The sequence below is a fragment of the Tyto alba genome, unplaced genomic scaffold, assembly GCF_018691265.1.
Source record: "Tyto alba isolate M040663 unplaced genomic scaffold, T.alba_DEE_v4.0 Super-Scaffold_26, whole genome shotgun sequence".
NCBI lineage: Eukaryota > Metazoa > Chordata > Aves > Strigiformes > Tytonidae > Tyto > Tyto alba.
In genome coordinates this window covers 16,600,433-16,626,239 of record NW_024881300.1, presented here as the reverse complement: position 1 = coordinate 16,626,239, position 25,807 = coordinate 16,600,433, and the positions used below count along the sequence as shown (strand labels likewise).

Genomic DNA, 25,807 nt, shown 5'->3' with positions numbered 1-25,807 from the left:
GACTGTAGAACAGCAGAAAGCAACTCTGATTTTGTAAGCATGAGTGTATTATATCACTAAATGTGTGTATTACTTTCACAATTGTGTTCAGGTTTTTCTTCTTCCCCCCATTACATTGTTCTCAGACTTTCATGCTGCTTTCTGAATTGCAACAAAATCTATTGGGTTCTTACAGAGAGACAGATGACTCATTTGCAGAGTGAGATGAGTTAATTTTCAGAATAGATCTGGATTTTTGGAGGAATATTTGTATTTTCTTCCAATACAAAATATGTAAGAGACCTATACAAAATCATTCTTTGATAAAGTAGTAGCTGGAAGAGCAACTTCTTTTCCATATATGGTATTATGATAATGCAAGTAAAAATCCAACTTCCAATGCATAGGAAGTTTTTTATTTGTACAGCTTGGTTCTTCTTGGAAAGATCAGTAATTTTATGTAACCTTCATAATGTAAAAGCAACAGCCTTTTAAAGTAATTCTGCAGTCAAAAAAAAAAAAAAAACCCAAAAAAAAAAAACCACAACATTCTTGGCACTAAACATAAATAAAAAAAACACTTCCTGGCCTCTTTCACACAAGGGCAGTATAGACACTAGCTCAGGAGTTCACATTTAAACCTTTGTAGTATACAAACCACACAAATTAAGAGGACTCGTTCCTCCACGCAGAAGTGATGCAAAGAGAAATGTAAAAAGAAGGATGCTATTGTCTTGGTTTTTTCATCTCCTTCCTCTGAGTTCTTTCCAGAAAAAAAATAAACTACTTCTTAGGTACTTCCTCTTGCACTAAGCATAAGCCAATATGTAGTACCTTTGTTTTTTTAATTTTACTTTGGTTTAAGATCTTTGAGAGAAGAAAAATATTCTCATGGTTTGGCCAGTGTGTTTCTACAATACAAATCCAACACCTTACCTAGAAAACCTGCACAGATGTGCACAGACCCAGCAGAATCTTGGCAGTTTCAAGATGTCAAAGAGAGGACAGAATGCATCTTTTTAAATCCTTAACATTCTAATAAGGCACAACAATTTTTACTCAGCCATCAGAAAGTCCACCTGCAACATCCGATCATCCAAATCATACTTGCTTTCGGGGGTTTTTTAAATGCAGAAGTAATAAAAGTATCACAAAAATATTTTTTCTAGTTAAAAGGTGTTACTCCCTTCAAACACGCTTTGCTTTGAAAAGAAAACCATGCTTTTTTCCTGGATCAGGATAAACTTTAATTTTAGCTAAAAAGTAAGGAAGTAAAACCTTAAGAGCAGAACCTAGACTCAATATACAATACCAATACTTTTTTTTTTTTTAATGCAACATGTAATCTACATGAAATACAATTTAAGACCAGTTTTACCACAGAGGAGAGTTGTGAAAAGGTTAAGCACTCAAGAACTTGCAACAAATCATCTTTATAATGCAAAATAGATTCTCATCCCAACTTCTGCATCTCAGCAAACAGACTGTGTTTTGGGGGTTTCTGGTACCCAAAAGAACTGCATATAAATGGAAAAGAGACTTGTCTCCTAGACATCACTAGATTTATTTCAACTTGGAAGACCTAAACACCAGTGACAGTTAATCATATCATCTTATTCAACACTTCTTCAGAAAAGGAGTAAAGCAGATTTAAATGTGGTAAAAAAAAGCGATGAAGAACTTTGGAGTTACATAGGCTTATTTCCACATTGAAATACTATAACAATGACGGGTGATTTAGGGTAGAATCTTCTGCAACTAAAATCGTTGCTGCCTGTACTGGTGGGTTTAAGGAAACAACATGCAACAGATCTTTCACATGGAGTGATGGCAGCCATATGGAAAGCATCACATCATTGACAAACATACTTTTCAGAGCCCAGAAAGCACCATGCATTCTCTATCAGGATTGCTTGGCCACAATCACTCTGCTTCAATATGGATATTTAAGATAAGAATCTTAGAGTCACATTATTCAAGTTGCTCCAAATGCATGTTTCCAAGCAAATAAAGCATTAAGATATTTTTAAGAAACTAAATTTAAAATGTGCAATTCATATGAAAATACTTGTTGCTGTGTGTTTGCAGGCACATGGTAATGACACATTCTGATACTTTCCATTGAAAATTTTGATGTTATATGAAAGATCCATCCTGCCTCTCCCTTTGTGTGTAAATTGGACAAATGTGTTTTTCTTGGAGCCATGAACCACAGAAAAAGCCAACCAAAACAAACCAGAATGACTAATGCATTGGTTCTGTTTTCCATCTAACCAACTTAAAAATATGCACTCATTACATTTCTTTGCAATATACTGTTCTGGGCAAGGCAAAGTTATTCTTAACAATAAGTGCATTGCCATTGTCACTAACAAAACTCAAAATATTTTCTTTCATCTGAAGGGAACACGACACTTAAAAAATATGAAAAAAAATCCATAAATTGATGGGATTATAAAGATCTGACTCATTGTTCCTGTAAAAAAAAATAAAAATGTATCATTTGAGGCAAAGAAAGCTAAATGTATAACTGAAGATGCTGTAAGCAAGGAAAAATACAGAACAGTGACTATGTCAAGCACATGTATTACAAATACGCTGTGACTAAAAGCCACAAATTTGCAGTCAGATCTGGTATCTACTCTAGTTGTATTGCCCAAAGACCTCTACCAACTCACTTTAAAATGCAATTATGCAAGACACAAACAAAGCTTGGACTTCAGTCCTTTCAGCTATGTTAAAGCCTAACACAGACAATTATCTCAGGTATCCAAAGGCCCAGTCTAGCAGCAGATTCAAACCCACATTTCCTATCCGTGATGTTACAGAGGTGCTAGCATCCAATATAAAGATTGCAGTAACAGCCAAGGGTTCCAGTCTGGAATGAACCCTACTGTAAAATGTAGCATATTAAATACAGAGTCAAGCTGCTTATGCCCCATGATAAAATCTTGATTTTAATTGTGTAAAAGCAATTCCCACCAACCATTAAATGTATGCCCATAAAAATACATGGAGATGACTACCCTGAAAAACTATGGCTTTGCAATGTTAGATATTCTTAAAGAAGCTTTGTTAAAACATTGGGGGAGACAGAAACAAAACTGAAATTTAACACTAAACTGCATAGATCACCCCAATCAAGATTTTTTTTTCTTTTTTTCCAGTTGCTAGATCATGTAAATACAAACAGGTCCTGTTAAGTGCCTGAACAGATGAACAGTGGCCATGGATTAGAGTGAAGAGAAGGAGAATCAGAGGTAAGAACTGAATTTTCAGAGAAATCTCAGTTTTATCTTTTGTATTCACTCCTTGCATTAGATGTACATCAGTGACCAAAAATCCTGGTCAAAGGGGATTCAGACATGCATCTTCCATTTCAACCAATCCCAAAGCTCTCTTTGAAGAATATACACTAAATTAAGGAGGCGGGGGAAGTCTCAACCTTCATGTTTCATCATGCCTTTTTTCATCTATTAAATGATCATGGATCACGCTCCTAACAAATCCCAAACAAAGTTTTCCTGAATCTAAAATGTACTGTATCAATCTAATGAACGTTGTCAGAGTAGCATTTTACCAATACTAAAATCATTTGCAGAAATTAACACAACTAGTCATATCTTAGCATCACATCTGCAACTGAAGATTATTCTGTTTGAACTTTTTATTCTCAGTGTTTCTTCAAGCGTAGAATAAATCCATGTTTTCTTTTGATTGCCTTTAAAAGTGACATGTGGTTCCTTGCAAGCAAGTCAGCCAGTTTTCCTAACACAAATCAATTACTGTATTTTTAAAAATGTATATGAATTTAGCATTTGGCTTTACAATTTAATGTTTAAGGAGAATTTATTAGAGTTTGTTTTTCTGTTTGCATATAATTTTTCCCTTGTAAGAGATATGGTATCACAGAAGAAGACAGGCACGTGAATACACAGCAACGTAGCACACAACTTCACATTTTCTAGACAAAAATAACCTTTCAAACCAAAAAGTGCATCTACATGTATTATTACCAAGTCAAGTCAAACACAAAGCTATATACATTTTAAAAGAAACCTGAGCCAGCAACTTTGTCTCAAAATGATCAGAATTCATTTTAGTGTGACTCATATTCCTAATTTTAGTAAAAAAAACCTAAATTACGCTATTCAGAATTACATATGTTTATGTTCATAAGGGATAAAAATATTTTGTTAGACTACAGTTATGTTAATACACTACTTCTATTTTTATTGCAAAATAAACATTTCCAAAATAAACTGAAATCTAGAATAAGCAAAAACAATTAATCTATCCACAATGTAAATCAACATCTCAATGAAATCTAGATCAGAGTAGTCAAAGCTGACACGACATTTAGGGCACACTATTTCCCAGTAGGAAATCACTCCTGAATGTTTAGTCACTATGAGATAAGTGACCAGGTTTTTTGTTTATTTGTTTAAACAAAGCCAGTCTACTTTTAAGTACCACTACTTGAATACATTATCAAAGAAATAAATAATACTTTTGCGCATGCTACTGTAGCTTCATCTCTACTTTATAGCAAGGGTGAGGCAAGCTAAAGAAAAGCAGTGTCAACAAAAGGTTAAACAGTCACACATACACAGAAAATCATTAAGGATTTACCTAACATCAGTAGCAAGTACCAAAGGCCAACAATAAAGAGACTCCAGTTTCTAGCTAATCCACACACCCTTGAAGGGTTCTGGAAAAGTGTCAGCATTAAGAGCATTAATAACTGGGTTTATAAAAAGTGTGATCAGATATTCAGTATCAACTAGGTTTTGAAAGCTGTTTTGAGGGGCATATGTTTTGTTTCAACTTATTTCCAAAATTTGGGGCTTTTCTCCCACCTAATTGTTGCAATTTTTAACATACCTTCTTAGACAAGCTTACTCAAGTGACTGGAAAAAAGCCCAGAGAATTTAAAATTTATCTTTGACTGTCTCTCCCAGGCTTTTTTTTTTTTTTTTTTTCTTATCAGTTAAAAAAAGTTCCCAGTTCAAAGAAATAGGGTTGGCAAACTTTTCTTCTCTAAAGCTGCTCTTTGCATCAGCAGTAGCTTTAGGCAACACAACAGCTTTTCCCACCAAAGCAAAAATGGAGAAAAAAGGCAGAAGTTGTCTAGTTTCTTTTCAAGTACGCTTCTGCTCTTCTGTAAGCCAACAGTATCATGGGTTTCTGTACTACTGAGCTGAGGCCTAATTAAACGTAACAAAAAAATTAGTTGCATGTTTTGAATCTCCTTTTGGCAACTACAATGGTGCAATGTTAATAAAAGAAGTAAATTTATTAAAGTGGAATATTTCATCCAAGGTAGAATAATTAAAAGACATACTGTGCTGTCAGCTAAAGTGCTAGATCCTCCAAAGCCTTAATCCGTAAGTTCCTTCATGAGAAATATTCAGTGTTATGTAAAGTTATGAAGTATTACAACATAAATTGGACCAATTTTTTTCTTAAAACAAACTTGATATTTATTTATATCAGTCACACAAACAGTGAAAGAGTTTAAAATGTATACTAAACATTTTACAGATAAATAATGAAACAAGGTTCTGTGCTAAACAGCTCACAATTTAGGTTACAAAAAAAAGATGTCTTAGAGAATCAAATATACACATCTAGGTCCTGTTCTAAAGAGCTCACAGTTGGTGTCACAGGGGAAAGGAATAGACTAGTGGACTGAAATTTAAAAGAACGCCACTTGATTTCTGGCAGTCGCTACCCATCTCTGTCTTTGGGCAACATGAGATAAGACAATTTTTTTAGTTAAACAGCAGAAAAAAAATTTAATACAAAAGTCATTTCAGGATCCTGTGAAAAGAACTGAATACAGGGAAGATGCAGTTCATTGTTCTTTATAGTGCAAGCAATTAAAAACAGCAGTTAAGAGACAGCTGGCAAAGGCCACGATAACAAGACATGGAGGTCTGGGAATTTATACAGTCCTGGGTTACCTCCTTGAATTCTAGTTTTTCTGGATTAGATGGTATTCAGGATAGGTACCAACCTCCCAAGGTACAAAACTGGCAAACCTTTTGGGTGTACTTTAAACTACGAAGGAAAGAGGGAGATGGGAAGCTGTAATGTAACTCAAATGATCCATCATGTGGTTCCGACATACAAAGTAAGGCAGGAGATGAAGTTCTGAAACAAAAGATGAAGAATAAGAACAGTATTAACAAAAAGTGTCTATACATAAAAGCAAGGAGAATGGAAAACAAGCAAGAATTAGAAGTCATTAAATTGTAATACAAGGCCATGGGCAAAAAAATCAAAGACCTCTTTGCCGCACTTTCAAGAAGGGCACAAAAACATATCATGCATCTTCTCACACCAAAACTGATTTATATTTTTTTAGATAACATTTAAGGTCTACCTGCTAACAACTGGAAACCAGCAATCCCCCCAAAAGCTCAATGACAACAATCTTCTAAAGCAAATGACCAATTACAGCTGTATGTTCTGTACCAATTTTTTTCATGTTCCAAGAAGTTAGACCTTGTCAGTTTGAGGAAGGAGATGTTAAATCCAAAAATACATATGCCTACAAAACTTTACATCTGTAAAATAGGAAAAACTGCCAGGTGAACAAGCACACTAAACATTTTCTAAAACCTACTGGTTTTGTAACGTTATTGTACTCTAAAATCTTGAGTCACAATTTGCAACATTACTGTGAATTCAGTAGAAACCATTACTTCTACTGATGGTCAGAACCTACTGTTGAATAGTTCACTCAAGATCACAAAGAAATCAAGCTGCACAACTCCTGATCTCATATTAATTCTGCCCTATCCATAACACATTTCTCAGTTAAACGAGATTGTGTGTATAAAGTCTAGTAATTGATACTTACTCATTAAATTACATCATACACCGTTATGAAGCATATCTCTGCCTTACATTCTAGACACATAACTGTTTTGCAAGACACAAGTGTTTAAAGTACCAGATACAAAGAACAGAAACAGGAAGTCCAGGTCTTTCTTCTTTTGATCACAGATCAGACTCAGATACAGTAAAATACCTTCTCACAGATCACAATCTTGATTCACTCAGGGTGCCAAAAGTGTGCTGCCAAGTAGGTCATGCACATTTTTATGTATTCTTCACTGCCATTCTTAGTAAGGCAAAAATAGTCCAAATTTACCTTCAGAGTAAAAATCCTTCAACAAGAGTAAGATTTACAGCCCTCAGCAACTGCTCGCAGCTGGACACCGATCCAAACAAATAAAGCACTTTTTGGAATCCTTTACACATTTCTAGTTGTGATACTTTCTACTCTTAACATATCTTAATTAGTCCTTCTGCTAAAGAATTAGAATAGCTTTCAGAGGAGTATACTTTTTATCCTGTGACAAAGCAATACAACTCCCACTTTAAACTGGAATATGGACATGGACATAACCTGTAAATATAGGTCAGTTACTGCAGCTGTATGCTGCTCCATAAGTAAAAAAAGACTAATCACATGTCTTAAGTAGCATAATAAATGTCTGTAATGTACAAATGTATAAAAGAAATGCTGCTCATGCTTACCAATGGCAGAAAGGGAACATAACCAGAACCTCTCTCAGTTCTTGGATCTCTGAATACACAATACAACATTGTTTTCTTTGATTTTGTTGTGTTAGAGGAGAATCAGCTATCCTCCTTGCAAACTTTTAAACAGTGAATTTTTAAACAAAGGCAGCTTTTTGACTAATCATCACAAGAGGAAAATGCCCCACAAGTTTTATGAACTTGAGTTTAGATATAAAAATAAAGGAAATGAAATTAAAGCATGTGCTGATAAAGCTGCTTGGATAAAGACTAAATAATGAGAAGGCAACAAGCATACCTTCTACAAAGATAATATAACCTGGAAAATATGAGAAATTTCTAAGCAACACTGCATGCAAAAGATTTAAATAAATATATCCAAAACTGAACTGTGGCAGTTGCTTGTTCACAGATATTATTACTATCAAGATAACAACCAGAAAAATCAAACTTCACTGCTTTTTTAGTATAAAGGAAACACTTAGAACAGGAACTTAGAAACAATGACCAAGGTATCTATATTTAAATGAAGGAGAGGAAACATAAAGCGTATTACTACAAAGTTATTCAGATTTGAAGAGAGACAGTTTTGTAAGGAGCTTTCTGAAGCAACAGATGAAGTACTAAAAGCCACCTTGTAGAAGTACAGCAAGAAATCAAAACCAGCTAAATGTTACAAGAACACAGAAACTGAGGTTATATAGCTGAACAGAAAGTTACAGAGATCTCATATTAAAAAGAAAAGCCTATAGAAGAAGTGGAAAAAGGAGAAGAAACAAACAAAAAAAACCACTTTCACTCACAAAAGAAAAATAAAAACAACAGGATGGAATAAGACTTAGTGTGTAGTCAACAACAGAGCTAAGAACTGCAAATATCATTAATCACAAAAAAAAAAAAACACAAAACAAGCAAACAAACAAAATCACTGAAGACAAAACTACTTTTGTTTTTGATGATCTTCCCTTGAGAATTATTACAATAATGTGACATTTGATGCATTTATTTTCTTAAGTCACACACCATCTTTTAGAAAGGTTTGCACATCATAGACTTTAGGATGAATACAAGATCAATTCATTTCTCTTAGTACTATTCCTATTCTGTAATTCAGGCAAAATTCTGGCCTCACTAATTCTGAAGTCAGCAGCAAGACTCCTGTTAATCAGGTCAGGACTTAGATCTTTATCTTCTCAAGTTCTTACCTGTTTCCTTTCACTTCCTTCTTGGTTAGGCTTTACTGTTTCCAACTTGAGTTTCAAAACCTTATAAACTCCTGACACAATCAAGCATGAGAGGTTTAAAAGGGACAACACAGGATACTGAAATCCTTTCTTCTTGTGACCCTACTGCTTAGCATAGGCATAGTCACAAAGAAATTTTCTGCTGGTAAACCAAAAACATCATGTCCATTCATGTACATCTGTAGGCTGTAACTAGAGTTGACAGTATCTAGAAAAATCACTAGATGTCTCAGAAGATACCGTCATTAGAAAACAGTATACATTTATCAACCTCTTCTGTCCCCACCATCTAATAAGCATTCCAAGAAAATACAAATGTACAGCTCTTGCAGCACAATTAGCTTTCAAAGCACAAAGACACGAGATGATGGAGAGAATAACTTATGTGTTGAAGCAAAATAGACTGAATCATGCAAAAGGTCTTTTCATCTCTGGACTATGAAATACACATAAAATAATGAGAAAAATCTTTCTAAAGTTAAATATTTTAGAAGACAAGAAAGTGATTAAGTTATGTTGTGGCCCACTGAAAAGTCTTTTTAACACTTAGATAACAGGTAAGAAAGTAAATACCACATATGAAGGCTCCTGTTCAATGAAAATGTTATTCCCCTGTAAAAGGAGCACCAGGAAGTACAACACAGCATACAGCTCAATCCTACCCTTTGTGAAAAGATTCCATTACAAGTAGTAATCATTATTGAACCCTTTAGCCCAGATGTAATTTCTTACATGTTACAAGTTTCACATGCATTGTGAATTTCAGCCAAGGTTGATGAAGTTCAATAACTTGGCTAACCAACCATGTGTACTACTCATTACAGAAGTAATAAATAGATTCATCAAAATGGACATGAAAAAGCAGTACGAACATCTGACACCATTTTCAACTTACTCAGTAAGAAAAATAAATTACAGAAGTCCAAGAGGACCTTTTAATATTTACAATATGTAACAAGTAGGCAGTTGGAGCCTTATGTAAAGCAAAGCAATATTAGTATTCCACAATATTAAGCCAGAGTTAAAACAGACTGATGGCATTAATGGAAAACTCAATCACTATGACCTACCATAAGTTTCCAGAATACAGCACTGTAAATTGAATAATGTTAATAGAAGAGGGTTCTCTTAAAAGTTTGAAAGTAATGGCTTTTAGCAGTTTTTTTAATTGTTCCAATTACATCACGTACTAATCCCTGACCAACAGCTACTAACCCCACAACAGAATGAGTTAAAAGTTCCACCCCACTGGCATGTTCCCCTGCATAAACTGTGCTTTTCTACACCAGTTACCTAGATAATATACTCTAGCCAAAAATACACTTCCAGCAAGATCCAGGCTCTCCTGAAAAAGCTCTGTACTTTCATTCCCCAAAAACACTGGTACAACAAAATTAATTCCTGCTACAAAACTTTGGACTTCCACAAAGAAAATACCTGAAAAAAAATGGCAAAGTGTACATTTATTTTTTAAGGAATGTTTAAGCAAGAAGCAAACAACAAAACTTCTATACAGACACCAACATTTCTTGGTACGGCTATTCATGTGGTTTAAAATAATCTATGCCAAGTTTAGTCCAAAGCACGTGTATCACAGGAGTTAAAAATTCAGCCTTGAGTTTTTCAGCATTACTTTTCCCATGAATTCTTCATTAAGCAAGCAGTTTTTTCTCAAGAGAATGAATAAGTCTATTGAAGCCAGAGTAACAACATGAGAAGAAAATACATAGCTGCATATACAATACCAAACTATATTAGGCTGAAGGATGATTATTTTCTCCCCTCGCCTTCCCCACCCAATCACATTTTAAGAGGGCTTAAAACCAAACTCTCATTGCCACTGCTTTGCTGGTGAAGGATGGAAAGAAAGCAGTCCCTAAGCAACACAACTGTGCTGGCAGAGGACCCTGCTGTAAAAGCTGCATCTGCAAACCAATGTTTTTATTTGGTAACTTATTTTTCTCATGAGAGGTTATTTTCTTCTACCGGGGCAATGCATACACACACTGGCTGCACCCAGGCCAGTAGGATTTTCTGTGTTGCTAGTAATAATGAAACACAGAGCCTAGAATTCACAAAAAAAAAAATAAAATATACATCAAGGAACTACTGTTTCATGTGTTTAAAAGCCCAGTAAATACAAAAGTATCCCATGAAAACAATCACAGGAACATCTAGGACTTGGTCAAGAAAAATAATCCAAGGTATTGCTGATCTGCCTTACAATAAGCTCTGAACCCAAATCTCCATAAATAATTCCCCCTTCAGTTGTCCACATGTGAAACACTTCCAGCATGAAAACATACAACCATGCAAAGGTTGTAATAGTTCGTTCACCACAATTTATGCTGGTTTAGCAAAAACATAAGATGTAACTCCCTAGCAAAACCCTGGAACTTCCCTTCTCTCTGCATCACTGAGCTAGAACAGAATTACATACAGAAATTCCTCTCAATAAAAACAGGCAGAAGTTACAACTTATTAATACACATAAATTCATGCATTCTTGAAAACATATTTTGAGTCAAACAACACTTTTCACTCCACTGGGGAAAAGATCTAGTGAGTAGGAAAAGACTATTCAAGAAGCATTGTCACAAGTGTGCTTCCCTATGTCACATCCCTTTTTTCTGCTCTCATAAAGAAGAGGGATGCAAATAGACAATTACTGGAAAGTAAACACTCTGCTGTTTATTAATCATAATAAAACATATTTCAAAATAAGTTTACACTTAGAAATCTTCAAAAGTTAAACATATGAATAGAACTGAGAAAAATAACAATACAGACCAAAATAACAATACACAGATGTATTTTCTTTTAAAGATTTTTTCCAAATCAAACTATCTAACAAGAACAGGCTGATTTTTTCAAGACTGACAAAATTCATGTGCTACAGCATAAGAAAAATTCCAAAACCACGTAAGAAACCATAGAATGAATCTGAAACAGAGAACTATCTTGATTAGTTCCTCTGCAGAAGTCCTGCCAGTTGTATAACCTTTAAATAAGGTTTCATCTGGAAACAGAGGAGAGAAATTAGAAAATAAACTTCGTTCTTTCAAAGAAAAACGTGCACATTTTTCAAAGAAAATTTGCAATCTAGCTCAAAAATAGAGCTGAACAATTCCTTACTGACAGATTCAGACAAACATCTGTGAGCTTATACCACCAAACTGTGTGAAACACAGGGAAAGACAATGAACATGTTTAAGACAGTCAGACTAATGCTATTAAAATGAGAGTCCTCGATGGTATTTGTAGGGGTCTATTTTATTCCTCCCATATGATCTGAGTTTGACTTAAATGAGACCATTCACTACCCTAATTAGGATTCAGCAAATGTTACCTTCTTTGTGAAGGCCGATAAAGACAGACTCAGTAAAAATGCTATGTTGCCCACAAATAACATCAGTAACTTCTGCAGCTAGAATGGTTCCCCATATTCACAAAATTCTCTTGTCTGCAGGTGTGGAATAGTCAATTTGTAACTTCTTAAGAAGTAAAGTTGTTCTTTCACATCATACTTTTCCTATCTCTCTATCACCAATAGATTTAGGGCATAGCGGTGAAAGCTAGTCAGCATCTATTACAGACCTTAAATGATCTTCACAAGAAATTTAGATAAGCTTTAAAACTTTAATTTTGCTCCTCTTATGGGTAGTCACTTAAATAGACATTATTCAACTAGCTATTACTCAACTGGTTTAAGAAAAGCAAAGGTGAACTATACCTGCCTCTATCAAGGCTCTGAAGGTAGATTTTGTTCTTTAACTACAAGAAAGATGCAGAACAATACTAATATAGGAAGTGCTCAAATATTACTAAATGATATACATAAACAATAGCTCAGAAATCAGGAATTCAGAAATTCTGAAGCTATGCAATGTATCACTCCTCTAATAAAACAAATTTTCATTAGCTTCTGCCAGTATGAAATACAAAAGCACACAGTCAAAGCACACCAGCCTGGGCGTGTGGATTGTATCATTTATGTATAGGTTTACTCATTTTTTATACTCCTTTGATAAACAGAAAGAAGTAAAAAGCTAACCAAAATAGCTTATTTTAATACAATAAAATGATGACAGGAAAACAAATAGCCTGGGACCTTTCTGAATTAATGTAAGCACTGTATGCTTACTGAAAAGAAAGACTCCTAGCTTTCCAATAGCTTAAAGTTCCACTTCTACCCCGACAGTATCTGATCTTAGATGCTATTGGACTCGGAATTAACACAGTTAATCCCACATACCAGATGACTGAAACTTTTCTGTCTCACTTACTAGAAAAAAACAGTAAAGTTTCCACTATTTTGGGAACTGACTGATATAGGCAGGGTAGCCATTCTACATTGCTCACAGATATAAAGTGTTCATATAATGTCCAATATGAGAGAGATTTCTGAATTGGGTGCAGGTGATACAGTGAAAGACACATGATAAATTGCAGAGCTACGTAATTTGTATTTATCACAAAAGCACCACCATGTGTGAACAAAATCTAATCATCTACATATTACCATGATGATTAATACTAAGTAAATTATGTTACCCATTGTCAAAATGTTACCTTTACAGTTTCACAATCCTCAGTTGTTTGCATATATATACAAACCCTCACTGCAATTAACCATGACATTTGATATTGGGAATACAGCTCATTAAATACATGATGCACTTCACAAGCTGCATAGGCTCTCTATTTTGATAGTTGATCTTAAAACAAAAGTTTTACTTCTAAATCTCTTCCCCTGATTTCATATACCTGATCCTCAAGTGTTGGCTACATTTGTTTAAGGGGATGCCAATCAGCCATAGGTATAGCAAAAATCAATTTAAAAAGAAAGAATGAAAGAATATAGCTGCTAACTGTATTTTAGTAGTTAAGAGAAAAAAGTAGGAAAAATTGTGTTGCATTTCTTTGGTTTGTAAAAACACATTTTAATAAAACATGTCATCATCTGCTAAAATTTGTTAATCATTTTTAGTTGTAATTTAATCAGATTCTTAGTTTAAAAACCTAAGCAGTATGCTACAATTTAACTTGAACAACTTTTGCAATAACCATTTTTTAAATACCTATATCAAGCTAGCTCTTCATACTTCAAACATAATACACCAATAGAGACATCAGGATTAAAAAAAGCCATGAGAGATGAATAAAACAAAAACTTCTGCTTATAATTTAGAAACTAAGGGGCCAGTTATTTTAAATAACTTTTAAAATTGTAGACACTTAATTGCGATAAATTATAAGCACATTTCCCAACCTTTTGCATCAGTATGACAAAAGTTGCTAATACTGATGTTCTGTACAAGAAAGAAAAGAAATACGGTAACTTCTCACACCAAAAGGATATGCAGGTTGAAATCTCACTGGAGTAGTGACTTGTCTTTTAATTACTGATTAATAGCACCTAATACACAACTTTTCTCCTGGCTAAAGCCTCTTCATTGCATAGCAATAAAAGTGCCAGAAAAAAAGAGAATTCCATTTAACCAAACATTAACCAACGATTTGAAAGAAATAACCTAAAACATTTCCATAATTATAAAATTACATGCTTTACTCTGGCAAAATACAATCAAGAAAAGCAATACAGCAAGCCACATTATGACTGAAGCTTCTGGATTTTCTTCAGCATTTGCAAAAAATTAAGCTTCTCAAAAGTGCTTTTCATTTTCTTGAGATAATTTGTGCGTGTTCCAGGCATCCCTTACAAAAGCAATTAACAGATTTCTTCTGACTTTCCTATAGCAGAAAAATTAGAATTGCAGTTTAAGCAATGGTTTGGTTGTGATTATCAATACAGGTTTGTGGTAAAATCTTGGAAAAGCATGAAGAAAACCCCTAGTTCGTGAAATCTGCCTGACTGCACAGAACATACACATTTTGCCCTTCCATAATATACTGCAATACTACTTATATTTCGCTACTGATGCATACTCTGGCAGTCACAATAGGTTAGATACAACTGCACCCAATACAGAAAACAGGATACATTGTAGTTTCAAGGTCATACAGCTATATGACTCTTAAAACCAGATAGCAATATTTATACAAGTCACAGAAAATCACATTAGCTACACAACTGTCGTCTTGATGTTAAAATCAAGTAATAATGTTTTTTAAAAATGTTTGATTTCAGGAGATTGCTTACATATACAGATGAAAATACCACATCTCTTTATAAAGTTAAAGCTAGATGGACAGTTGACATCCTTTTTAAAATTTCAAATTCTAGCCCTAATAAGTAAGAACACAAACAACAAAATTACAGAAGTATTTACTAAAAACAGGAAAAAGAACCAGGTCTCTTTTGTTCAGTATTTTCAAAGAGCAACACAGCCCTCTAGTGGAAAAATTATAAAGTGTGACTTCATTCTTGGAAATAACATGCTAGGGAAGTATTTTCTCTGTAACCTAACTGATATTGAGAACTTTAAAACATAAAAACAACGCACACACAAAACTGCATTCAATTCCTCACAGTGAAATAATTCTTACTGACTTTAAGAGAACAAACTGACAATGTACACTACGCATGTTTAAATGTATATTGAACGATTAAGTTTTTAAAACCAGAAGGCTTGACACAAGACTAAACTGTTCAGTAAGTCAATTTTACTTCTTTTTATTACACCAGCATTACTGTGACCAAAAAGTACTTCAACTTCTAACATGATACTAAAATTTTGATTGAGCTTAAAAAAAATAAATGAGAAAAAAAACCCAAAGAACCATTGGACTGCAGGGACAGAAGAAAAAGCTTCCAAAAAAAAAAAAAACAACATGTTTTACTAATAACTCTTGATCTGCTGTGATCTCTTTATATCAGAAGAACAGAATAATTCATTAACCTTTTCCAAGCTGCTAATGAAATGTTTATAAATCTTATTTTAGTACATTTTTTTCCCTACACTTTTCACAGCAATTTTACGGACTAAGTTAAGAAAGAGAGTATGTAATCTAGGAAACTCTTACAGTGCATATTCCTAATAAGTAATGAACAGAATCACCACAAGACAGACAGTTTCCCCATTTTACAGACACGTTAAGAGAAGTTAATGAAAATGAGGTAATGTTTGAGAAGCTAGTACGTGTGATACCACTATAACTCCACCACTGCTGAAGTCATCCAAAGTATTCCCTCAGTAATTAAGTAAGCATTTCTGTTTTTCAGAAGTTGAAGAGATTTTTCAACTATAAGGAAAAAGAAAAAAAAATGCTCATGGCCAGCTACATTGGATTCCCTTTATTAGATTCACAACTGAAGTGAATTAACAAATCGTTCCATCTTTGTTGATCTGTTTTTAACTTTGCTATCTTAAATCAGTATATGTGGATGAATAAAAAAGTAACTTCTAAGTTCATCCATCTTTCAAGGGATTCTCAGTATTTTCCAAAATTTCTTTTGAGTATGCATCAATGCAGTAATTGAAAATGCATTCTTCTGAATTTTGACAGACTGCAGTCTATCAACTTACACCTTGATCTTTGTTGTACCCATCTTGAAACAAAAAAATTCTCAACAAATGTACAGATATTATAAATTTAGTTTCAAATATACCATTGAGGGTTTTTTTTTTTCCTTACATAATTAAGTACAAATGCTCAACAAGTAATACATTCTTTCTCAATCACTTTTTACTTAATGGACAGCAGTATTTCCTTGGAAGTATTTATGCTTACCTCTTAAAGAAAGCATGTTAGTGTTCTGAAAACACAGTAATTGTTTACGCCTCAAAACATTCAAGGAGGGAAATATTAGTTCCAAACTACACAGAAAGTTTAAAAGGAGTATCTACAACACAAAGTGGAGTACAGCACTGATATCTTAAAATAATCAGGGAATAAGCTCCAAAACTGGTAAGGCTCTGCTTGAGCTAGCTAGTTAGTATTTCCACTTGGAGCCTTAAAGAATTGCATAGGCATATTAAAGCTCACAGGGATCTCTGTATTGCAGTTCATTACATGACACCAACATGTTCAAAGCAGTCTGCCAAGAGTAACAAAGCATGCTTAAGAGTTAAGCTAAGACTGGTACATTTTAAAGACTCAAACAACAGAGTTTCAAGAAAACTTAAAATTCTGCCAATTATGTCCAAATTAACTGGACAAGAACACTATTAGCCAACCCCAAAGGGGAAGTGTTCCCTTCACACAACAGCAAGGAGTTTGAACCTTGTTTTTCTCCATCAAACAGGTCGATCAGATGACATAAACAGTCCAAGCCCTGCTCAGATTATATCCTCTCAGAAGCCTTTAGAGCTAGGAACAAAGAACACAAGATTACATAAAACCCTAGAACTGTTTTCTCCTTAATCCATGCTCTATGGCAATTGGTAAGTAGTATCAGACACAAAGCCCAGGACTATAGTAATACTAAATGCAACATGGTACTGCAAGAGCTTCGAGTTATACAGGCCATAACACCACCTTCATCACATAATTGCTACATCACCTTCCTAGTTTTGGACTCCTGATCTCCTAACCTCATATAGCAGCACAAGCCCAAGGTTTATTTCACTAATGCTCCCACTCTTCTTGGTATGCTTCTATCCAGGGGTGATATCCTGCCCTCACCTACTAACAGAAATCAAGAAAGTATATATCTGTATGTGTATATCTATCTGTGCATATATGTCACAAGTAAATATGATCTGGTGTGAGGACATGTTCACTTACTTCTCATCAATCCACATCATAAACTAAGGGAGAAACGGAGGAAAAAAAAATCTTGACAAAAGCATCATAAATCTTTGATTAACCTTTTGCCATATATGAAACACTTTCAGCTAATTCAGCAAGTCCAAACTGTACCTCTTCTCCTGCTGAAGGCAAATCATTTGAGTCCAGGTAGTTCTTAAATGTTCTAAGACTGCACAATTGCACACAAAGCAAATTCTACTGCTGGATGCGATGTAAAGACATGCTGTACCAGGAATCTGGAATGTAAACCTTACTTGAAAACAAATTACTCACTAAAACAGGTAAGTACACCACTTGCTGCCCTAACTGCAATACCAATCTGTAGTAGCATATCATGCAATGACATCAGGACATGTGCTGTTAATGCCAAACTTGTAAAGCTCACAGTAAAGCTCTAAATTCTTCATCTGACTCCTGTGGGATAACACTCCCTTAAGTAATTAAGGGGTAAAGATCAAGAGAATTCAGACTGGTAAATCCTGCTATTAACCCATTTTCCAGAACATCTCCAAGGTTTTCCAGTGTCCTCATATATGTATTTAAGTCAAGATCCTGCACTAAAAAAAGGCTCCAAATAATTTGCATAAAGACTCTTTCAGTACTGATGTAATCCCACCATAAAGAAAAATGCAAACCACAAAAGGGAACAAAAGATTAACAGCTTTCTAGGATTTAGGTAGATCTCCTCATGTACCAAAAAAATTCAAATCTAACACCAAATTACACCAGTGTTTTAATATTTATGGCTCCTCTAAATTTAAACCACAGAAAAGGCAGATCCTGTGCAGGTTGCTGAGTGAAACTTCAAACAGCCTAGAAAATTAAGTTGGAAAAGAAATCTTGTCTTCTGAGAAGAAAGGCAAAGCCCTTAAGCACCAAAGCTTCATTATAAAAATGAAACAAAAGCAGCTAATTAGAATCTCTCGAATACTCAACTACTACAGAAGTAATACTATCTAACAGATAACTAAACAAGCTGAGTGCCTAAAGATTTATGAACCTGCTAGAAAATACATCTAACAGGGATTTCAAAAGTCAGAAACATATTTTTTTGCCCTGAAGGAGCATTGAATATGACATTCTGACACAAGTTCAAGATCCAGTTGACTTGAAAATACCTTCAGAGAAAAAAATTCAACAGCCTCCTTGGAAAATTTTTACCTGAGTTTATTTGCTGCCATTAGAAAGTTTTTCTGAATACTTTATCTGAACTCCCCAGCAGCCATACAAACCTTACTCCTTGTCCTAGCCACAAAGACCATAAAAAGAAACCTTCTTTCCCTTTCACAGTCATCTTTTATATATTTATATAATGTAAAATGCCTCCATCAATATTTTTCTAGACAGAACTCAATTGTTTCAGAACTTCATGCCCTTCCTGTAGCTCTTCTCTAAGCTCCAAATTCTCCACAATTTATTAGAGAGCAATAAACAAATCTGAACTTTTCTAACTAAAGGTTTTATATGGACATAATGCAAGCCAAGATTGAATAACAAAAGTACACATATATTTAAACAACAAAGTAGCCTGTAATATAAAGAATGGCATATTTTACCTTATGTGTAATGTTAACCTACCTATTCCTGAATTTGCTCCTGTGATTATAACCACTTTCCCACTCAAGTCACGACCCTGGAGTATTTCCATTGCAGTACTGTTTCCATCATATTTTTGTCTAGTAGTAGGTTTTACTGGATTATCTTCAACTGTAAAGGCCAGTCTTGGGTCAAGGTAGGTAGTCCTTTTGTTTATGTGACTGCAAAAGAACACAGAAATTCAACTGCTTGGACCCTTCGGTACTTTGCATTTAGATTTTAAATGTATTTCAACCACTGTTGTGTACAATTTCAGTGGATTATTAAAATTCCTCCAAAAAAAATTGTTTTCAAATTTGTTAAAACGATCTCAATTACTTTTTTTATCAAACATTTTCCAAGTTGTGACAGCACTGATTATATTGTATTTACATACTTCACAAGGCCATTCTGAACTTCATGTGAACCCTGACACAGAAAGCACAATTTTGTCAAGAGAAAAATCTCATTGTATTAGGGAAGATCATGTTCTCATACGAGGTCTATAAAAGGGGCCTATACTACTCCCTTGAAATAATATACCAATGAGAAATGTAGATCAGTACTTTTTTCTCAAACAACTGAAAACAAATAGCTTCACATTACACCCGCAAATGGCACAATTTGGGTCAGGCTTACCTTTCTAAAACCAAATTTTAGTTTTCTTCAGACAATTATCAGAAAGAGACACTAAACAACAACTTTCAGTTTTCAGCCCTTAATTATAGGACAGAGGGACTACTCTTACTATTTTGGCCTGTGAATATTCTTCATTCTGCCAAGTCTGTTTAAGATAAGCACCCCATTTTGACACTGCCACTGAAAAGATACAGAGAGAAACATTCCCAGAAACCTCCTTCTGCTTCTGTGAACTTCCTCCTCCCTCACCTTTTCAAAAATCTTTGCTACCTCAGTCCCTGTCGTCTTTTCTTTCTGTGCTTTACATGGCAAGTGAGTCAGAGCTGCAGCAATTTTGGTTTCATCTTGTATGTTTAAAGCACTACTGCAATGTTAATAATCAGCCACGATGTTCTGGGTATGTTTTTAAAGTTATATGTACAGATCTTATCCATAAAGGTATACAAACAAAATGAGCCTACATAAACACTATCTGAGGGTCAGCTCACATTTTGAGATGCAGATATGCAAGCCACTTCAACCTGCCACCCAAACTAGTATTTCGGGGCACACGGAAGATTTCAGAAAACCACAAATGAGTGTTTAGACACTGCTACAACTGCAGTATCTGCATACAGATTCTGAAGCTGTACTTACTAATTTCTTTGTCTTGCCAGCTGATATTGTCACAGTATGATAACCGAAAAAGGCTACCCAATATGAAACATAGCTGTCCTGCTTGTCCATATTCTACATTTTGACATACTTACTCTACAAAATAGACTTGTCCATTTTCATCAGTCTCCTGCTCCCATCCGTATGGCAGATCTAGGAAATACATAAAACATTATCTTTTTTCAGGCCTTAGAGTACACTCTGATTTAATGTTGAAGTGATTTCTCAAACAGACATGGCAAAATTCTGCATTATTTCTTAAGTAACGCAGCTGCCTGCTGCACTTGGATATTGGAACTTGAAAGAAGGACTGCTTCCCTAATCACATGCAATTGCTCTCTAACAAAGGTACAATACACAGGAGATCTGGCACAACTGTAATGACTAGCATAATCTAAAAATTCATTATAAAGATTATTTCATGTTATAGCACAAACCAACAAAACGTAACCATGCTTCCTAGAACTTACATGTCTGTACTGCACACAATTTAGTATCTATCCCTGATAAAGTAAACAGCAAAAACACTGAACAAAATGTAGGAAGTTACATGTCACACACACCCTAAGTTGAAAGATCAGAACCCTCAAGTGGGTAAGGTATACATACATTAAATCAAACCTTAATGATTCTATGATACTATGAAGTTAGAAAGGCAGATTAAAAAAAAAAAAAAAAAAGAGACAAATCTTTACAGAATAAATTTGTATATAAAACTTAACAGATAGCATTCCCAGTATTTCTAATCCTGGTTGAAAAGTATTCAATTGACTCAAAATCTATTGAAAACATTCCAGTTATAGTCACATTACCAATGTCAAAAGAAATATGGCTTGCCAACAGTACAGCACCCCTAGGTACAACATACAGAAGCTTCTGGGAAGATTCAATTCAATGCACTGATCCAAGATCCTTAAGAAGTCATATACCTTTGGAAGTATCCTACAATACCAGCTGTCTTCTGTTCTGGCACAAACATTCAATAGGGTTAGGGAAAACAAGTAAAATTAAAACTAATGGGACTGCCTTCTGTGCCAGGGATATTCTTTGAAGAACAAAATCCAACTATAAATATTATCTGATGGACACCAGGATATCAGAACTCAATCAGAGAATTCTAGACTTTGACTATATGTTTTACAAGCCACAGTAAAACAATCCCTTTATCTTGGAATTAGTAATTTGGCTTTATGGAGCAAAAGAAAGCCATAAAACTGCAAAATGATCACTCTACACAGACACAATCACATAGGTAAAACCTCACTGAAAACAGCTGTATTTTGTAAGCTCAGTTTGCCTAGATGATTAGCGTCATCTAGAAGATCAAAATGAGATCTAGTTCCTGCAAAAACTCCAACTGATGTTTGCAACATAATTTCAGTTCATTACAAAAGCTTAACACTAACCTCCTGCAACACGTTTCCTCTTCCCAGACTTAGGATGTTCCCACTGTGTTTTCTCTTCTAGGTGGCTGTAGGGAAAGAAAAGTTTAAGATTTTTAAAAATTCCCTAAGAATTTTTCCAGTGTAATCCAAAATCTTTCTTTTCATGCAGTAAATACAGTTTAACTATTTTTTATTTTAAATACGGTTCAGAAAATGGCTTGACTTCCACAAAAAAAAAAAAAAAAAAACCAAACCATGTCAATCCCTTCTTTAAGGAAAGAAAGAAAGCACGGGAGTCTATAAAAATTCAAATTCAAATAAATGTTTGACTTCCAATATAAGTTTTGTTGCTTATGATGAAAAGAAAGAAAACCCAAGTCACTAAACAATAACATTAGCAGACTCAGAAAAGGTTTCAAAAATATAGTGATCCTTGGCAGCAAAAAGGAAGAAAGAAGCAAGAAAATAATTTATCAGAAACTAGTAGGAGTAATACTAGAAAGTTTTCAAATGACAAAAGCACCTTTCTAAAACTCCTGTCTAATAACATTGATTTGCAAGCTATAAGATAAATAAGTCTGGATTTCTACACAAGCAATTGCAGCTTATGACATAAGTTTATCCAAAGGACCTCACTAGCAGACTATTAATTTAATATGGGTGATAACAGTATCACATCTCTTCTTCTAATTCACATTTTTATTCACTAATATCACTATAACAGAATTAACATACTTTATCATAAAGCTTTCTGCTGTACAGACCAATACGCAAAGTGATGTGCACATAAACAAGCTCTTGATATACCCCAAGAGCTAAAATCGTATTGGATACTAAAATCTTATCTTTCACTAAATATTTTAAAATAATAACCAAGTTTTATATTAAGAGTCAGGCAGGGATTACTTGAAAGAGTGTCCAAATTGACAACTGCCCAAGTATGAAATAAAGATTGATAGCATTATTGAATAACATACACAAATAATCACTAAACTACAGATCTAGTACCAAGAGTAATTTACACACAACTTTTTTTTCTTATTATAATCACGCAGTTAGCCCACAGTGACAGTATACTGTTACAAGAATCACAGCTGGTGGTCTGAGATTAAACACACACGTCTGTGTGACCTGCAATAGCACCTGAGCTTCAGAACACTCATACACTAAAGATACAAGACCCTGAGTCACTCCTGGCTGATGTGAGATACATAACCAAATCACCACAGCTTGACAAACAAATGCATGCCCACCAAGCTTTGATAACCGACTGTGAGCATACCTAACTTGTCACAAAGACCTTTAAAAGTCTTAAGACAAAGTAACTCTATTCCAGGTAAGTTTAAAGTTCATATTGTTGATGAGATTTAAAAACAAATTTCAAAAATATGCATAAGTTTCACATATATAGAGCCTACATTAAAGGTAGCAGCAGTGTAACATCTCTTCACGTCAAATATTTTTTAGACACAGTGGGCAAGATTTTCAGCCAGTAGAGATGTATCAATGTCATGTCATTAAACTGAATCAGTTAAGTTTCATAACAGTTAAGAAACAGACCTACTGAATTAATTGTGTAAAAATTACACTCAGTAATAACTTATTATTTTGTAGGTTTGCTACTTTCACTGAGTGATTCTTTTCTGAAAGAGGTTTTGAAGTCAAAGTAAATATACAGAAGCTTGACATAAGAAAAACAAACACCTAGAGAGAATCTGCAGTGCTTACAAACAAAGTGCAAATAAACAAAAACATTCTGTCTGGTGTTTGTAAAGCAGAACTTGGGAGGAAGATGCCAACTCACCACAGGTGAGAATGCACTATACTTTTCCCCTTTTGTGAAAGGGAATAAATCTTGCAGCTTGAAACAGACTGAAACCGATTCCAAAACCAGCGTGGCTACTGAAACCACAATAGAGGAGAAAATATGTATATATATATTCCACTAGGTTAGTTGGCCCTGTAGCACATTCCTTTTTGTAATCAGTGAGGATTCAATCACTTGCAGAGTGGCAGAAGAAAATGGTACTAAACGCACATTTTTCTCTCTTGTCTAAGCTACTGTATACCGAAGAGCTTAGGGAAAGCAATTATAGTTTTTAACTTTCATGGTACCCGTTTCTTCTCTATTCCTACAAGGGGGAAAACTCTTCAACTACGACAACGCGTAAGGCTTAACTGCCCACGTGTGCGACGATCACCCGCAGAGCCACGAGGTGTTCAACAGCAGCAGCGGGGTGACAGCTCGCCCCTGCACCCAGAGCTGCTCCAGCACCCCTCCCACGCGAGGCAGGCGCTGTGGCTCTGCCCGGCGGCGCTCGGCACCGCACACACCTACTTGCCCGCTCCCCCCTCTGCTCCTCCGGCCTCCGCGCCCGCTGCCCGCGGACACCCGCGGGGCTCGGCGTGGGGAGGCTCCTGCGGACAGAGCCCAGCCCACACTCGACGCTGGCAGGAGCCAGGAGGGCACCGCATGCGGAAACCGAGTCACAGGGAGCGCGGTCCCGCGCTCCGGCCCCATCCGCCCGACAGCAACAGCTCGCCCCGCTGGGACAGGGCGGGAAATGGCGGCTCCCGCCCGCCGCGCTGAGGGGGCAGCAGCGGCCGCCCCACAGATACCACCCCAAGGCGAAGAGGCGGGCGGCCAGGGGGCTCCAGCCGTGCTCGCCCCCTCCCTTACTTCGCGTAATAAACCCAGCCGTCCTTGGTGGTGCGCTCCTCCCAGCCCGGCGGCAGCTCCTCTTCGCTGTCCGTATCCTCCAACCCCGCATACTTCAGCGCCGCCATTGGGACGGGCGCTCCGCGCAGCCCCGCACCAGCCGGCCCGCGCCACCCCGCCCCTTCCGGCAGGCCCAGCCAATGGCTCGGCGCGGCGGCCCGCGGGCACCATGGGAAGTGTAGTCCGGCGCGCGAGGCACCTCCTTCAGCCCGGGCAGCCGCTCCCCCCTCAGCCATGTGGGGTTCATCGCTGCCGCCGAGCTATGAAGCCCTGAGCGGCCCCGGACTCAGTCGAGATCTTCATGGATGGCCCAGGAATCTCAGAGTTTTGGGGGTATGAAGTGTTCCCAGCCCTCTGTTCTCAGAGGCAGGTATGAATACAACAAGGCGCCAGAAAGCAATGAGAAACAAACCGTTCTTTAAGCTTCCTGCCATTAAATTGACACCTCCTGATTTCTGGGACGAGGTTCTCCGTCGTGGCCATGTTAGTCAGAGCTCCTCCGCGTTGCTTTGCTTGGTGAGGAAGGCCTGGCTGGAGAGTAGCACCTTGCCGCCCTGAGGGCCCACCTCACCCGCCCGGCTGCACAGGCCCCGTGCCAAGCCTGTGTCACACAGCCAGCTGCAAAGACTGAAGCATTCCAGGTCAGTGAATTGATAGTACCTCCTCGCCTGTTAGCCCACTTTGCAGCTGTGAGAGGTGAAGAAGTGCCTTGCCTGTTCCCAGTACTCCGCTGACACGACATCCGCCCCCTAACATACCTCAGTGCTTTTGGTGCGTACCCATGTACTGACTTATTCATATCTATTTATATAACCAAAACCAGATGTCAGTATTTGTAACAGTATCTTCCCATTGTCGTCCTTTGGCGGGTATTTAAGAGAGAAAAAAAAAAAAAAAAAAAAAAAAAAAAGGGCAAACCCTGTGTTGGACAGAGCCTGTAATCATTGAGGTCTGCACCAGGTGGCAGTGCAACCCCACAAAATATAGTAGAGTGCTCTGGCTCCTTTGGGTAACATTTTTATGCCCTATTTGAGTCACTGACCTATATGACTCACTCGCTGTCTGCTAATGGCATGCATATCTGGCTAGAAAAAGAAGCCTGAACTCTTTTCTGCCCTGCTGCTGCCATCGCTTTGTGGGTTCCCTTGAGGGATTACACCTACTAAATTATCTCCTCTTGCTAGTAACAAAAACTAGTACATAATCAAGAGACAGTTTTCATGGGAGTATTACTGGGAGTATTAAAAAAGGTTTTGACCGTACTCCTTTCGGTAAACATATGGGGAGGGAAACTTCAGTGACATGTTCACTTCTGGTCCAGGAAAGGGCTGAAATACTCCATA

At 36.3% G+C, this 25,807-nt stretch overlaps 1 protein-coding gene across 4 annotated transcripts in view; it reads right to left on the bottom strand.

The window, feature by feature from the left end:
- Positions 1-24,573, bottom strand: part of WWOX (WW domain containing oxidoreductase) — a 529,125-nt gene extending 504,552 nt beyond the window's left edge. For all 4 annotated transcript variants that reach the window (XM_032990637.2, XM_032990638.2, XM_042797682.1 and 1 more), the window contains exons 1-4: positions 24,426-24,573; positions 21,767-21,831; positions 20,456-20,513; positions 19,071-19,249 (exon numbers count right to left, since the gene is read on the bottom strand). In XM_032990637.2, the coding sequence (XP_032846528.2) occupies positions 19,071-19,249; positions 20,456-20,513; positions 21,767-21,831; positions 24,426-24,532 (409 nt within the window). In that variant the 5' untranslated portion in view covers positions 24,533-24,573. The remainder of the gene's footprint in view (positions 1-19,070; positions 19,250-20,455; positions 20,514-21,766; positions 21,832-24,425) is intronic.
- Between the last annotated feature and the right edge of the window lie 1,234 nt (positions 24,574-25,807).